This window comes from Pelodiscus sinensis, chromosome 31 (assembly GCF_052426305.1).
Source record: "Pelodiscus sinensis isolate ZL-2025 chromosome 31, ASM5242630v1, whole genome shotgun sequence".
Lineage (NCBI taxonomy): Eukaryota > Metazoa > Chordata > Testudines > Trionychidae > Pelodiscus > Pelodiscus sinensis.
The window spans coordinates 12,967,804-12,983,654 of record NC_143082.1 but is presented as its reverse complement, the minus strand read 5'-3'; the positions used below and the strand labels follow the sequence as shown (position 1 = coordinate 12,983,654).

General features: G+C 54.4%; 2 protein-coding genes across 4 annotated transcripts; both read right to left on the bottom strand.

Annotated features, from left to right (window-relative positions):
* On the bottom strand, positions 1-12,951 carry LOC142818928 (17-beta-hydroxysteroid dehydrogenase type 6-like). Of its 3 annotated transcripts, none has more exons than XM_089774686.1 (5): positions 12,813-12,951; positions 2,854-3,175; positions 2,009-2,267; positions 1,255-1,418; positions 1-519 (listed from the first exon to the last, which is right to left on the bottom strand). In XM_089774686.1, exons 2-5 carry the CDS (start codon positions 3,164-3,166, stop codon positions 299-301), a joined length of 957 nt encoding a protein of 318 aa, XP_089630812.1. In that variant the 5' UTR covers positions 3,167-3,175; positions 12,813-12,951; the 3' UTR covers positions 1-298. The 3 variants fall into 3 exon arrangements, with proteins under 3 accessions (XP_089630812.1, XP_075757952.2, XP_075757953.2); XM_075901837.2 differs by lacking the exon at positions 12,813-12,951 and adding an exon at positions 3,764-3,909; XM_075901838.2 differs by lacking the exon at positions 12,813-12,951 and adding an exon at positions 3,764-3,904 and having other exon boundaries at positions 2,854-3,250.
* LOC102444001 (17-beta-hydroxysteroid dehydrogenase type 6-like) lies at positions 9,227-12,953 on the bottom strand. Its single transcript, XM_075901847.2, has 5 exons — positions 12,813-12,953; positions 11,900-12,221; positions 11,081-11,339; positions 10,330-10,493; positions 9,227-9,739 (listed from the first exon to the last, which is right to left on the bottom strand). Exons 2-5 carry the CDS (start codon positions 12,210-12,212, stop codon positions 9,519-9,521), a joined length of 957 nt encoding a protein of 318 aa, XP_075757962.2. The 5' UTR covers positions 12,213-12,221; positions 12,813-12,953; the 3' UTR covers positions 9,227-9,518.
* Between the last annotated feature and the right edge of the window lie 2,898 nt (positions 12,954-15,851).

Sequence of the window (15,851 nt, the reverse complement as noted above, 5' to 3'; positions counted from 1 at the left end):
TGAGGGAGTGAATGGGAAATGTCTTTATTCGCTCTATTCCAGGGGTGCCCCCCCGGGGGTTTCACTCAAGGACCAAACTGCCCGGTGCTCGGAGCTGTACGAACACACAGCAAAGAGACACACCCGGCCCCGAGGAGCTGCCACTCTACAGCAACAGACGTCAGGTGCAGACAGGCAGTCGGGGCAGCCCCAGGAAAGCTGTTGTTTGCACCTCGACCTTTCTCAATTCCCCAGCTTCTTCCCCTTCAGCCCCCGGGCTGCCCCCTTCCCTGCCCCCTCTTCATTCTCCTTCTTGCACTTATATGGCCTGGGCGGGACAGGGCCTGCCCCGGGTCAACACCCAGTCCGCCAAGCTGGTGGGCATGTAGGAGAGGGGGATGAAGAAAAACTGGGCGTCCCAGCCCCCGGAGTAGCGGGTGCGGGGGTGGCGGGCCGTCAGCGCGTGCTCCATGCAGTCGGTGACCAGATAGAGGTTGCTGCTGCACCTCGTCATGTAGTCCTCTCGGAAGAGCTTCTGGCCTGTAAGCAGAAAACAGGCACAGGTGAGTCCCAGAGCCCCAGGCAGGGCCACCAGCCTGGGCACTACAGCTGGCTACTGCACCTGGGGTACTTCTCTGACCCCGGTGGCAGATTCCTATTCGGCAGAACTCAGCCAATTGTGGGAGGGGAGGAGACTAAGATTCTAGGCGTACGGCTGCAAAGAAACGCTCCGACGGGGACCCAAGTGTCGACCCGGCACAGAGCTGCCTTCAGGAGTCTGCAGGCAGCCTGCATCCATAGCTCTAACTCCGTACAGAGCATTGGTTCGTTAACTCTGAAGCATAATGATGACTCCTTGGGACCTGAATTTCCAGTCCATATCAGGGTGTAACCCTGAGGAATCTCCTAGTGGAAGGGACTGACTCGCTGGGGAGTGGCTAACATTTTCAGAGGTCCTGACACCTGCCCGCCTTAGTGTTCTTGGCCCCAAAAGCCCCGCCAATCAGAGCGTCGCCGTTAGCTACCAACAGCGCAGGCTCTGCCCACACAACTACACAGCGTGTGCTCGTCCTACAGGGGGCAGCCTCCCCGCCCTAACACTTAGCAGGTGAGTTCATTCCAGCCACCCAGCGCCCTTTGCAGAAATTCGGCTGCATGCAAAGGCCAACCCCCCAGCCCAGCAGCGCCGGGCGCTCCTCGGAGGAGATGGCGAGATTTCTTATGAGCTGGCTGCTTCTACCCCGGTCTCTGCCCAGAGGTGCCCCCTTCTCTCACAGCTGTCGAAGTAGCTTTGCCCGTAGCTCTCCTTGGTCTCGGGAGGGAGGCGGCGCCAGATCTGCTCCTGGGACTCCAAGTTGCGCTGGAGGTCCGTCATGGACGTCTGGAAATAGCCGGGCTCCACCACTGCGATCTTCACGCCGAAGGGCTGCAGTTCGCGCCTGGAACGGGACGAGCCCGTCACCGCCAGCCAGGGGTGGCGGCGGGATTCCAGGAGCCCCCTTGGGCCGGCCTCCGATTTTGGGGGTCCCCCTAACTCTACTTTTGGGAAGATGGCCCAACACTTCTTGAGTGGGGCCCCTTCCAGTCAAAGCACCCGGTAGGGACAGATGGACTAGAGAGGATGACGGGAAGCATAGGAACAGGAACTAGAGGGCTGGAGGGGGGGGCCCGGCAGATCCCCAGGGCTTCCAGCTTAGCACTTGGGGTCCTGATGGCCTCTCCACGTTCTCAGCTGCTGCCCTGCGTGCTGGAGCCCAAGTTAGGGGGCAGCCGAGAACACAGCCCCCAGGATAACGGCTCCTGCCCCACGTGCTCTGGGGATGGGGCTGGACAGGGGCGAAGGGGCAGAACACCCCCCCTTTGAACAGTGTCCCCACGCCCCTGCCTCAAGGGACCCGCTCCCCAGGTCTCTGGGAATCAGGCCCTTTAAAGGGGTTTCAGGACAGGCCCTCAAAGGCAGAGGTCCCCAAAATCACTATGGAAACGCCTGCCCCCTGCTGGCCGAGGTGGGGCCGGCTCGCGCGGGTACCTGAGGCTGTCGGAGAACGCCTCCACGCCGTACTTGGAAGGGCAGTAGCCCCCTCCGTAGGAGGCCAGGCGGCCCATGACACTGGCCACGTTGACGACCCGGCCCCTGGCTCGCTTCACCAGGGGCAGGAGGCTGAGGGTCACCTCGATGAGGCCGAGCAGGTTCACGTTCAGCACCGTGAGGAAGTCGTCCTTGGTCAGCCACTCGTTGGGGGCCACGGGATCGCCGATGCCTGCATTGTTCACCAAGCCCCACAGCCCTGGGAATACGAGACAACGAAGGAGCATGTGGGGGGGGCTCCCCTTTGGATCTGAAATCCCCTCACAGCACCAATGTTCATCCACGCCTGGCAATTAAACCCACCCCCATCCCGGCCTCGCTCCCCCACGTGGGGCATCTGCCAAAGGGCCATTTCTCTGTGTGTGGCCTGGGACCATCTGCCTTGTGCTGGGCTTATCCGGAATCATGGCTTCCCTGCCTGTGTCACTGGGCCCTGCCCCTCTGCTGTAAACCACTAGACCCCTACGCCTCTCCCAGGACAGGAACAACCCAGGAGTCCTGCCTCCCAGCCTCCCCTGCTGTAACCAATACACCCCCCCTTCTTATCCGTTCCAGAGACAGGATTAGGATCCAGAAGTCCTGGCTCCCAGCGCCTGCTGCTCTAACCACTAGACCCCACTCTCTCCCCCCAGGATGGGAATAGAAGCCTGGAATTCTCGCTGTCCATCTTTTTCTCTTCTTCTGCTTCTGGCATTAGCATCGCCCCAGCCTGTGCGAACTCAGAGCTGTCCTTGGGAAAGGCAGGGAGAAAACAATGGGGCAAATGGAGGATTTAGAGGCCCCACCTTTGTCCCCCACTTGCACCTTCACCCAGGCGGCCGCGGCGGCGATGCTGTCACTGCGGGTGACATCCAGGATCACCGTCTGCAGCCGCTCCGAGGTCGCCTGCCTCAGCTTCTCTGCTCCCTGCGGGGTGAGACAAGCTGCGAGCACCCGCAAGCCCCGTGCGTCCAGCTGCCTGGCCAGCTGGTTTCCGAAGCCAGAGTCACAGCCGGTGATCAGGACGTGTTTCTCTCGTAGGTTCTCCACAGTCTGCCGCTCCCGGTACCATCGGCGCAGGAAGTACAGCCCCAGTAGGGCAGCCAGGTACAGCCACATTCTCCCACACTGCAAACAAACCAATCCAGCAGATGGGGCAAGGCTTGACTGGAACGCAGCCAGCTCTGGGGTGGGTCAGCACAGCTGTTTAACAGAGTATTGTAACACAGGAGTGCTTAGAAGCATGCACGCAACAGCCAAATGATTTCATGAGCACCACGGCCCAACGTATTCAATTGCAACCAGAAAAATACAGGCTTGAGGGACAAAAGAGTCGGATTTTCCAGCGCTCTCGGCTCCCCCCAGCCTGATCTGAACACGGGCCGTATTTCCAATTGTGCTGAGCACACAGTAGCTCCCACTGGGTTGCTGGGGTCCAGATTCCCCCAAGAGTTCTGGCGCCAGGAGCGCTGCCAACTTCACCCCCTCGGAGCCAACTTGCTCCTGCTCTGCGTCACCACTGACACCAGCATGAAACCAGATCCAAACTGGGGCCAATTTACAGCCGCTGGGCATGGAGGTAGATGACCGGAGAAGAGGCCAGCCAGGGGAGAACCCACCCTTTTTTATTGACCCTCGCCAGCCTGCACAAAACCAGGACACACTGCATTCAAAATCTGCTCTGGCCAGCAGCTCTGAGCCAGTCCTGTCTCCTACCCTGTATCAATGCACCACCAAGGACACCAGCCACTCTGCTTCTGTCAAGCCACTGCTCTGCTGTCAGCCAGGAACCTACAAGCAAGATCTCCAAGGGCCAGCCAGGTTCGCCTGCTCTCCAGAGAGCTCTGGACTTCAGACTGGATGGACACAGTGCAGCTACCCTGGGGAAAGAACTCACCATGCCCCCTGGAGCAGAAATTGGCATAGTGCACTGAATGGGGGCGGTGAATATGGAAAAGGAAGAAAGGCCCCCAGGGAGCAAGGTTCGGTTTGTGCTGACCCCAGACTTACGGGGAAAAGGACAGAGGGGTAGCTGAGTTAATCTGTAACAGGTAAAACTTAACCACGAATAGTCTAGTGGCACCTTGAAGACGAACCAAACCTGTTGATGGCAGCGTGACCAGGAAAAGGCAGGTCTACGTGATTGGGGTCTCCTTATTGAGAAGAATAGACAGGCCCGTGACCAGAGCTGATCCAGAGAACAGAAGGGTGTGCTGTCTGCCAGGTGCTAAGATACAGGACATTGAACAGAGTTTGAAGAGGATCCTAACAGGAGCAGGAAAGAATCCATTGATCATCCTTCATGTAGGAACAAATGATATGGCTAGATTCTCGCTGGAACGAATCAAAGGAGACTATGCCAGGCTGGGGAAAACGCTTAAGGAAATCGAGACTCAGGTGATCTTCGGTGGGATTCTGCCTGTTCCTAGAAAAGGGCAACTAAGGTGTGATAGGATTATGATGTTCAATAGATGGCTCAGGCAGTGGTGCTATAAGGAGGGCTGTGGGATGTATGGCCACTAGGAGGCATTCACGGAGAGAGGACTGTTCTCTCGGGATGGACTGCATCTAAGTAGGGAGGGAAATAGACTTCTAGGATGGAGGCTGGCACAACTGATTAAGAGAACTTTAAACTAGGAATTTGGGGGAGACGGTTGGGAGACGTCCAGGTAATCTCTACGCCGGATCTTAGCATTGAGAGGGAGGAAAACAGCAAGAAAGGGTATAGCCAGGGGTAGGAGAATGGACATAAGGAGGAAGGGTAGAGTGGATACTAGTCTAATAGGTCAAATTGAAGGTACAACGTCCATGCTAAATTGGGTTAAGAATGTGAGTGAGGCCAAACAGCAAAAATTAAGATGTTTGTACACCAATGCGAGGAGCCTAGGTAACAACATGGAGGAACTAGAGCTACTGGTCCAGGAAATGAAACCAGATATTATAGGAATAACAGAAACATGGTGGAATACTAGGCATGACTGGAGTACAGGTATTGAAGGGTATGTGCTGTTTAGGAAAGACAGAAATAAAGGTAAAGGTGGTGGAGTAGCATTGTAGATCAATGATGCGGTAGACTTTAAGGCTGTGTCTAGACTGCATCACTTTTCTGTAAAAGGGATGAAAATTAGACACATCGCAATTGCAAATGAAGCGGGGATTTAAATCCCCCCGCTTCATTTGCATAAACATGGCTGCCGCTTTTTTCCGGCTCGGAGCTTTGCCGGAAGAAAGCGCCAGTCTAGACGCGGATCTTTCGGAAAATAAAGCCTTTTCTTCTTAAAAAAAGGCATGAGATTATTTTAAGTTCAAGTTGCAGAAGCTGTCAGAAGCCTGTATCCCATGAAAGAGGGAAAAAATTATAGGCAGGTGTTTTAGACCAACCTGAATGAGCAAGCATTTCAGAGATGTGATTAAGAAAAAGCAGAAAGCATATAAGGAGTGGAAGATGGGAGGGACCAGCAAAGAAAGCTACCTTATTCAGGTTAGAGCATGTAGGGACAAAGTGAGACAGGCTAAAAGTCATGTAGAGTTGGACCTTACAAAAGGAATTAAAACCAATAGTAAAAGGTTTTATAGCCATATAAATAGGAAAAAAACAAAAAAAAGAAGTAGGACCGCTAATCACTAAGGATGGAGTGGAGGTTAAGGATAATCTAGGCATGGCCCAATATCTAAACAAATACTTTGCTTCAGTCTTTAATGATGCTAATGGAGAGCTTAGGGATAGTGGTAACATAACAAATGGGACTAAGGATATGGAAGTAGATATTACCATATCCGCGGTAAAAGTCAAACTCGAACAGCTTAATGGGAGTAAATCGGGGGGGCCAGATAATCTTCATCCAAGAATATTAAAGGAACTGGCACATGAAATTGCAAGTCCATTAGCAAAAATTTTTAATGAACCTCTAAACTCAGGGGTTGTACCATTTGACTGGAGAATTGCTAATATAGTTCCTATTTTTAAGAAAGGGAAAAAAAGCGACCCGGGTAACTACAGGCCTGTTAGTTTGACATCTGTAGTATGCAAGGTCTTGGAAAACATTTTCAAGGAGAAAGTAGTTAGGAACATTGACGTTAATGGCAATTGGGACAAATTACAATATGGTTTTACAAAAGGTAGATCGTGCCAAACCAACCTCATCTCCTTCTTTGAGAAAGTAACAGATTTGTTAGATAAAGGAAATCTAGTGGATCTAATTGACCTCGATTTCAAGAAGGCATTTGATACAGTATCTCATGGGGAATTATTGGTTAAATTGGAAAAGATGGGGATCAATATGAAAATTGAGAAGTGGATAACCAACTGGTTAAAGGGGAGACTTCAGCGGGTCACACTGAAAGGTGAACTGTCAGGTTGGAGGGAGGTTACTAGCGGAGATCCTCAGGGATCAGTTTTGGGACCAATGTTATTTAATCTTTTTATTACTGACCTCGGCACCAATAGAGGGAGTGTGCTAATAAAGTTTGCGGATGACACAAAGTTGGGAGGTATTGCCAATTCAGTAAAGGATCGGGATATCATACAGGAAGGTCTGGATGATCTTGTAAATTGGAGTGATAGCAATAGGATGAAATTTAATAATGAGAAGTGTAAGGTTATGCACTTAGGGTATGTCTACACTACCCCGCTAGTTCGAACTAGCGGGGTAATGTATGCATACCGCACTTGCTAATGAAGCCCGGGATTTGAATTTCCCGGGCTTCATTAGCATAAGCGGGGAGCCGCCATTTTTAAATCCCCGCTGCTTCGAACCCCGTGTAGCGCGGCTACACGGGGCTCGAACTAGGTAGTTCGGACTAGGGTCCTATTCCGAACTACCGTTACTCCTCGTGAAACGAGGTGTACCGGTAGTTCGGAATAGGCACCCTAGTCCGAACTACCTAGTTCGAGCCCCGTGTAGTCGCGCTACACGGGGTTCGAAGCAGCGGGGATTTAAAAATGGCGGCTCCCCGCTTATGCTAATGAAGCCCGGGAAATTCAAATCCCGGGCTTCATTAGCAAGTGCGGTATGCATACATTACCCTCCTAGTTCGAACTAGGAGGGTAGTGTAGACATACCCTTAGGGATTAATAACAAGAATTTTAGTTATAAACTGGGGACACATCAGTTGGAAGTGACGGAAGAGGAGAAGGACCTCCGAATCCTGGTTGATCACAGGATGACTATGAGCCGCCAATGTGACATGGCTGTGAAAAAGGCTAATACGGTCTTGGGATGCATTAGGCGAGGTATTTCCAGTAGAAATAAGGAGGTGTTAGTGCCGTTATACAAGGCATTGGTGAGACCTCATTTGGGATACTGTGTGCAGTTCTGGTCTCCCATGTTTAAGAAGGATGAATTCAAACTGGAACAGGTACAAAGAAGGGCCACTAGGATGATCCAAGGAATAGAAAACCTGTCTTATGAAAGGAGACTCAAGGAGCTTGGCTTGTTTGCCTTAGCCAAAAGAAGGCTGAGGGGAGACATGATTGCACTCTTTAAATATATTAGAGGGATAAATACCAGGGAGGAAAAGGAATTATTTAAGCTCAATATCAATGTGGACACAAGAACAAATGGATACAAACTGGCTATCAGGAAGTTTAGACTCAAAATTAGATGACGGTTTCTAACCATTCGAGGAGTGAAGTTCTGGAACAGCCTTCCAAGGGAAGTACCGTAGTGGGGGCAAAACATCTATCTGGCTTCAAGATTAAGCTAGATGGGTTTATGAAGGGGATGGTTTGATGAGATAATATGATCTTGGCAACTAAGTGGCATTTCACTATCGGTGATAAATAGGCCAATGGTGGGATGATAGGAGTTACTATTAGAGACCTTTTTCCTGGGTGTCTGGCTGGTGAGTCTTGCCCACATGCTCAAGGTTCAGCTGATCGCCATATTTGGGGTTGGGAAGGAATTTTCCTCCAGGGTAGATTGGCAGAGGCCCTGAGGTTTTTCGCCTTCATCTGTAGCATGGGGCACGGATCACTTGCTGGAGGATTCTCTTCATCTTGTGGTCTTCAAACCATCATTTGAGGACTACAATATCTGAGATATAGGTGAGAGGATTATTCCAGGAGAGGGTGGGTGAGATTCTGTGGCCTGCACTGTGCAGGGGGTCAGACTAGATGATCATAATGGTCCTTTCTGACCTTAAAGTCTATGACTGTGTCTAGACTGGCAAGTTTTTCCGCAAAATCATCTGATTTTGCGGAAAAACTTGCCAGCTGTCTACACTGGCCGCTTGAATTTCCGGAAAAGCACTGACAATCTCATGTAAAATCATCAGTGCTTTTCCGGAAATACTAAGCTGCTCCCATTCGGGCAAAAGTCTTTTTCCTAAAGACTTTTGTGCAAAAGGGCCAGTGTAGAGAGCATAGTACTGTTTTCTGCAAAAAAGCCCCGATCGCGAAAATGGCGATCGGGGCTTCTTTGCGGAAAACCACGTCTAGATTGGCCACGGACACTTTCTAGACGCGCTTTTCCGAAAATGCTTTTAACGGAAAACTTTTCTGTTAAAAGCATTTCCGGAAAATCATGCCAGTGTAGACGTAGCCTATGAGTCTATGAGCTTTCGTGAGCGCAACCCACTTCTTCAGACGACTGGAGTATAGACGTCCGGATCCAAGTACACACAATCCCAGCAGTAAGACCATTGCTGGAGTTTTTAAGGCGCAAGTGAGAAAAGCACCTGCCACGGGTGGTCTGGATGGTGCTTGGTGCTCTGCATTGTTAAAGCGCAGCAAATGCTGCAATCTGGGGAAGGAACCAAGGAGCCAAGGGAGAGTGAGGGAGTGAACGGGAAATGTCTTTATTCGCTCTATTCCAGGGGTGCCCCCCCGGGGGTTTCACTCAAGGACCAAACTGCCCGGTGCTCGGAGCTTGGCTTGTTTGCCTTAGCCAAAAGAAGGCTGAGGGGAGATATGATTGCACTCTTTAAGGTCCTGCTTGAAGGACGGGGAAGGGGCATTACCTGGGAGTGCAGCCTACTGGTTAGAGCGCTGCCCGGGGCATTGGGAAGGCTGCATTTTATTCCGGACTTGGGTGCTGGGCTGCTGCATGGCTTTGGGCCAGTCATCCCTTTCTCTGCCCGCCTCCCTCCCATGCTTCAGTTTCCCCACCGCTCTGCATTGTTAAAGCGCAGCAAATGCTGCAATCTGGAGAAGGAACCAAGGAGCCAAGGGAGAGTGAGGAGTAAACGGGAAATGTCTTTATTCGCTCTATTCCAGGGGTGCCCCAAGGGGGTTTCACTCAAGGACCAAACTGCCCGGTGCTCGGAGCTGTACGAACACACAGCAAAGAGACACACCCGGCCCCGAGGAGCTGCCACTCTACAGCAACAGACGTCAGGTGCAGACAGGCAGTCGGGGCAGCCCCAGGAAAGCTGCTGTTTGCACCTGGGCCTTTCTCAATTCCCCAGCTTCTTCCCCTTCAGCCCCCGGGCTGCCCCCTTCCCTGCCCCCTCTTCATTCTCCTCCTCGCACTTATATGGCCTGGGCGGGACGGGGCCTGCCCCGGGTCAACACCCAGTCCGCCAAGCTGGTGGGCACGTAGGAGAGGGGGATGAAGAAAAACTGGGCGTCCCAGCCCCCGGAGTAGCGGGTGCGGGGGTGGCGGGCCATCAGCGCGTGCTCCATGCAGTCGGTGACCAGGTAGAGGTTGGTGCTGCATCTCGTCACGAGGGCCTCTCTGAGGACCTTGTGGTCTGTAAGCAGAGAACGGGCACAGGTCAGTCCCAGAGCCCCCAGGCAGGGCCGCCAGCCTGGGCACTGCAGCTGGATACTGCACCTGGGGTACTTCTCTGGCCCCGGTGGCAGATTCCTATTCAGCAGGACTCAGCCAGTTGTGTGAGGGGAAGAGGACTAAGATTCTAGGTGTACGGCTGCGAAGAAATGCTCCGACAGGGACCCAAGGCTCAACCTGGCACAGAGCTGCCTTCAGGAGTCTGCAGGGAGCCTGCATCCATAGCTCTGCCTCCAGACAAATCATTGGCCTGTTAACTCTGAAACATAATGATGACTCATTGGAACCTAAATTTCCAGTCCATATCATGGTATAACAGTGAGCAATCTCCTAGTTGAAAGGACTGACTCGCTGGGGAGGGGCTAACATTTTCAGAGGTACTGACACCTTCCCGCCTTAGTGTTCTTGGCCCCAAAAGCCCTGCCTGCAGAGCGTCGCCGTTAGCTACTAACAGCGCAGGGTCTGCCGCACACAACCGCACAGCGTGTGGGCTGGCTTTTGGGCTGGATACTTCTGCCCCAGGCCCTACGCTGAGGTGCCCCGTTCTCTCACAGCTGTCGAAGTAGCTTTGCCCGTAGCTCTCCTTGGTCTCGGGAGGGAGGTGGCGCCAGATCTGCTCCACGGACTCCAGGATGCGCTGGACATCCATCATGGACGTTCGGAAATGCCCCGGCTCCACCACCGCGATCTTCACGCCGAAGGGCTGCAGTTCGCGCCTGGAACGGAACGAGCCCGTCACCACCAGCCAGGGCTGGCCGTGGGATTCCTGGAGCCCCCTAGGGACCACCTCTGATTTTGGGGTATTCTCAACTCCACTTTTGGGAACAAGGCCCAACACTTCTTGAGTGGGGCCCCTTCCAGTCAAAGCACCCGGAAGGGACAGGTGGACCAGGGAACTGGGGGGATGATATCGGAACTAGAGAGGTGGGGGTCCCGCAGCACCGCAGGTCTCCCAGCCTAGTGCTTGGAGTCCTGGCATCCTTGTCACGTTCCTGACTTCTGTCCTGCGTGCTGGAGTCCAGATTAGCGGGCAGCCGAGAGCCCAGCACTGGGATAACGACTCCTAGCCTCACATGCTGGGGCTTTGCTAGGGATGGGTCTGGACAGGGGCAAAGGGACAGATCACCCCCCCCTTTGAACAGTGTCCCCACGCCCCTGCCTCAAAGGACCCGCTCCCCAGGTCTCTGGGAATCGGGCTCATTAAAGGGGTTTCAGGACAGGCCCTCAAAGGCAGAGGTCCCCAAAATCACTATGGAAACGCCTGCCCCCTGCTGGCCGAGGTGGGGCCGGCTCGCGTGGGTACCTGAGGCTGTCGGAGAACGCCTCCACGCCGTACTTGGAAGGGCAGTAGCCCCCTCCGTAGGAGGCCAGGCGGCCCATGATACTGGCCACGTTGACAACTCGGCCCCTGGCTCGCTTCACCAGGGGCAGGAGGCTGAGGGTCACCTCGATGAGGCCGAGTAGGTTCACGTTCAGCACCGTGAGGAAGTCGTCCTTGGTCAGCCACGCGTTGGGGGCCATGGGTAGGAGGAGCCCTGCATTGTTCACCAAGCCCCACAGCCCTGGGAGCACGGGACAACGAAGGAGCACATGGGGGAGGGTCCCTTTGGATCTGAAATCCCCTCACAGCACCAATTTTCATCCACACCTGGCAAGTAAACCCACCCCCATCCCGGCCTCGCTCCCCCACGTGGGGCAGATGCCAAAGGGCCATTTCTCTGTGTGTGGCCCGGGACCATCTGCCTCGTGCTGGGCTTATCCGGCATCGTGGCTTTCCTGCCTGTGTCACTGGGCCCTGCCCCTCTGCTGTAAACCACTAGACCCCTACGCCTCTCCCAGGACAGGACTAGAACCCAGGAGTCCTGGCTCCCAGCCCCCAATACACCCCCCTTCTCATTCCTTTCAGTGACACAAATAGGAGCTAGGAGTGCTGGCTCCCAGCATCTGCCGCTCTAACCACTAGACCCCACTCCCTTCCCCCACGCTGGGAATAGAAACCAGGAATTCTTCTTCTCCACCTTTCACTCTTCTGCTTCTGGCATTAGCACAGCCGAACTCAGAGCTGTCTCTGGGAAAGGCAGAGAGAAAACAATGGGGCAGATGGAGGATTTAAAGACCCCACCTTTGTCCCCCACTTGCGCCTTTGCCCAGGCGGCCGCGGCGGCGATGCTGTCGCTGCGGGTGACGTCCAGGATCACCGTCTGCAGCCGCTCCGAGGTCACCTGCCTCAGCTGCTCTGCTCCCTGCGGGGTGAGACAAGCCGCCAGCACCCGCAGCCCCCGTGCGTCCAGCTGCCTGGCCAGCAGGTTCCCGAAGCCAGAGTCGCAGCCGGTGATCAGGACGTGTTTCTCCGACAGCCCCTCGACAGTCTGCCGCTCCCGGTACCATCGGCGCAGGAAGTACAGCCCCAGTAGGGCAGCCAGGTACAGCCACATGCTCCCACACTGCAAACGAATCAACCAACCCAGCAGATGGGACAAGGCTTGACTGGAACACAGCCCACTCTGGGGTGAGTCGGCACAGCTGTTTAACAGCGTAGTGTAACACAAGAGTGCTTAGAAGCATGCACGCAACAGCCAAATCATTCATGAGCACCACGGCCCAATGTATTCAATTGCAACCAGAAAAATACAGGATTGGGGGGCAAAAGAGCCGGATTTTCCAGGGTCTCGGCTCCCCCCGGCCTGATCTGAACACGGGCCATATTTCCAATTGTGCTGCGCACACAGTAGTTCCCGCTGGGGTCCAGATTCCACCAAGAGCCCTGGCGTCAGGAGCTCTGCTAACTTCATTCCCTGGGATCCGGCTCCCTCCTGCTGTGCGTCACCACTGACACCAGCATGAAACCAGATTCAAACTGGGGCCGGTTTACAGCCGCTGGGCATGCAGGTAGACGACAGAAGAAGCCAGCCAGGGGAGTACCCACCCTTTTCTACTGATCCTCGACAACACTAATACCAGCCTGCAAAAAACCAGGACACGCTGCATTTGAAATCTGCCTGGGCCAGCAGCTCCGAGCCAGTCCTGCCTCCTACCCTGTATCAATGCACCACCGAGGACACCAGCCACTCTCCTCCCGTCAAGCCACTGCTCTGCCGTCAGCCAGGAACCTGCAAGCAAGATCTCCAGGGGCCTGCCAGCTCCGGCCAGGTTCACCTGCTCTCCAGAGAGCTCTGGGCTTCAGATTGGATGAACACAGTGCAGCTACCCTGGGAAAGGACTCACCACGCCCCCGGAGCAGAACTTGGCTTAGTCTGTGCACTGAATGGGGGCGGTGAATATGGAAAGGGAAGAAAGGCCCCCCAGGGAGCAAGGTTCTCTCTGGGGTTAAACCGAAGGGGGGTGTTGGTTTGTGCTGACCCCAGACTTACTGAGAAAAAGAACAGAGGAGTAGCCGAGTTACTCTGTAACAGGTAAAACTTAACCACGAATGGTCTAGCAGCACCTTGAAGACGAACAAAACCTGTCGACGGCAGCGTGAGCTTTCATGGGCACAACCCACTTCTTCAGACGACTGGAGTGTAGAAGTCCGGATCCAAGAACACACAATCCCAGCAGTGCTCAGGTGCTTGGTGTTCACGCAGGGTCACATGGGTTAGCCAAGCCTCGTCTGTGCACAGGGAGCCCCGCATGGGCGGGCAGACTGGCTGGAAGGGCTGTGTCTAGAGACAGACCCAAGGGAACTGCCTTGGGAGGTGGCGGAATCGCCTCCGCTGGAGTTTTGGAAGCGCAAGTTAGACAAGCACCTGCCACGGGTGGTCTGGACGGTGCTTGGTGCTGCCAGGAGGGCCGGGGACTGGACTGGATGGTCTCTCGAGGTTCCTCCCTGGTCTACAATCCTCTGATTATTCCGCTTCACTGTCACCTGGAGACCAAGCCTGAGATCGAGTTGTGTGTGCCAGGCGCTGCACAGAGTTATGCCCCCAGCCAAGATGGGCATTCCACTGACACCCCCAGACTGAGACAGGGGCCTCATGGGTCTGCCCCGCTCTCCCGATGGAATGCACCCCTGTGGTCACACCCAATAGCCGTCTGGTACTTGGCTTTGTGCAAGGGCCGCCCTTGGGAGGGATCCTTGGATAACTCCTCACGTGCTGGCCAATCGGCCTGGCAGCAGCCAGCGTGATGGGATTGGCGTTCCCGGCACGATGTTATTCACCCCGCCCGAATCCCCACGGCCGCGCCCAGGCTGAAGTCAGCCAACAGGCCTGTCCTGAGCAAAGGCAAGTGGGCTGACCTATGGGGAGAGGCTGAGGGATTTGGGCCTGGGCATCTGTTGGCTTAGGCTGGGGACGGCTCTGTCTTCCCAAACCGCCAGCCTGGCCCCGTCCACAGTCCGTCTGCTGGAGGCGCCCTGGGGGTGGAGTGTTTCTGCCCCCAGCACCTGCATTCCCAGTGCTGGATGCCGGAACCACGCGATCACCTCCCCCTCCCCCATTGTTCAGTAGCTGCCCGCATGCTCCCTCACTCCTCTGCTCCTTCCCGGTGCCCTGGCAAGGCTGGGATGTGCTTGGGCACTGCCCCCTCCCCTCCGCTGGGGGGGGGCACATGGGACGCTGCCCTGCCTCCTCTCCTCCCCATGGGGGTGGGTTCTCAGCAGAGGGGGCGGGGCTCCAGATGGGGTTTGAGGCCTGCCTCCTCCAGCCCCAGCTGCACCAGCCGCCCATGGATTTGGGTTTATTTAGTCTACAGAAGAGAAGAGCGAGGGGGGATGTGGTGCATCTTTCAGCTACCTGAGAGTGGGCTGCAAAGAGGCTGGAGAGGGGCTGTTCTCAGGGGTGGCAGGTGGAGAACGAGGAGCAATCGTCTCAAATTGCAGAGGGAGAGGTCTAGGTTGGAGATTAGGAAAAACTATTTCTCTAGGGTATGTCTACACTAGCCCCCTAGTTCAAACCAGGGAGGCTAATGTCGGCATTCGAAGTTGCAAATCAAGCCTGGGATTTAAATATCCTGCGCTTGATTTGCATCTTCCCAGCCGGTCGCCATTTTTGAAATTTACAAGTCCGGACTAACTGGCCGCGTCTACATGCGGCAGGGACCCGGTAGTTCGAAATAAAGCATAGTTTGAACTACCTGTTATTCCTCCTGGAATGAGGAGGAACGTGTTAGTCTACAGCAGGGCTACTCAACTTTGGATGCCCCGGGGCCACCATGATACTCACCACACATGCGGAGGACTGCAACGTAAGTGTGGTTGCATAGACATGCAAATATATATGCAAAGATATGCAAATAGCGTCTTTCACACTGAATACAAAGCACTTCCCACAATGCCCCGGGAGCACCTCTTCTCTGGGAACTAAAAACACCAACACCCTGTACCCATCTGTTCCAGCCAGCCCGTCCGCTTGCGTCTGTCAGTGCTCACCTTGCCTCCGAGATGCCTTGCCATTGGGGAGCGTGTTCCCAGTGGAGGCCACGTTCAAAGGATGCCACCCGCGGGCCGTGTACAGACCCCAGCATAAAACCAAACCACACTGCAGGCCTCAAATAAATGGGCCGCCGGCTGCGGCCCACGGGCCGCCGGCTGCGGCCCACGGGCTGCATGTGAAGTAGCCATGGTGTACAGGATCTTAGTTTTAAAACTGTCTTTAAAAATATTTCATTTGTGTGTTGCGGAAGATTAGAAAATCACACCTCTAGAAAAGTCTAGCGCAGATTTTTAGATGCAGTCTGTGTATTTGTCTTTATCCTTAAATGCCTGGATCTTCAGCCATGTAGATTTTTTAATAAGCCCTTCAAAGGATCACAAGCAAGAATACCGTGTAGGACCCCAGACCTTCCACGCACAACCTGCAGGAAGGAGACATCAACGGTAAAAACAAGGAAGGGGTCTCCTGTACAGCTGAGAAGACCAAGGAAGCAGATGTTGGACGCTGGGGGACCAGGCCTGATGTGAAGATTGGTCAGTATGACCGTGGGAAGCATGCGGTGGGAATCTCGGCTTGTGTCTAATACAGTTGAAGTCCGGCACTAGGAAGCGTTGTGTCTTCATTGGTCTCGTCGCCATTTCTGATGCGTGTGCCTCAGTGCTTGTGCTTATGGGCAAGCTCTCGTTTTGTAATGAATCAGCT

What these genes read in the sequence shown, in the direction of transcription:
- LOC142818928 (XM_089774686.1), bottom strand. Translation starts at nt 3,166, where the DNA reads ATGTGGCTGTACCTGGCTGCCCTACTGGGGCTGTACTTCCTGCGCCGA. An exon ending in GGTGCAAGTGGGGGACAAAG is followed by an intron (nt 2,268 to 2,853) that starts GTGGGGCCTCTA and finishes TCGTATTCCCAG; the next exon opens with GGCTGTGGGGCTTGGTGAAC. An exon ending in GCAAAGCTACTTCGACAGCT is followed by an intron (nt 520 to 1,254) that starts GTGAGAGAAGGG and finishes TTCTGCTTACAG; the next exon opens with GCCAGAAGCTCTTCCGAGAG.
- LOC102444001 (XM_075901847.2), bottom strand. Translation starts at nt 12,212, where the DNA reads ATGTGGCTGTACCTGGCTGCCCTACTGGGGCTGTACTTCCTGCGCCGA. An exon ending in GGCGCAAGTGGGGGACAAAG is followed by an intron (nt 11,340 to 11,899) that starts GTGGGGTCTTTA and finishes CCGTGCTCCCAG; the next exon opens with GGCTGTGGGGCTTGGTGAAC. An exon ending in GCAAAGCTACTTCGACAGCT is followed by an intron (nt 9,740 to 10,329) that starts GTGAGAGAACGG and finishes CTCTGCTTACAG; the next exon opens with ACCACAAGGTCCTCAGAGAG.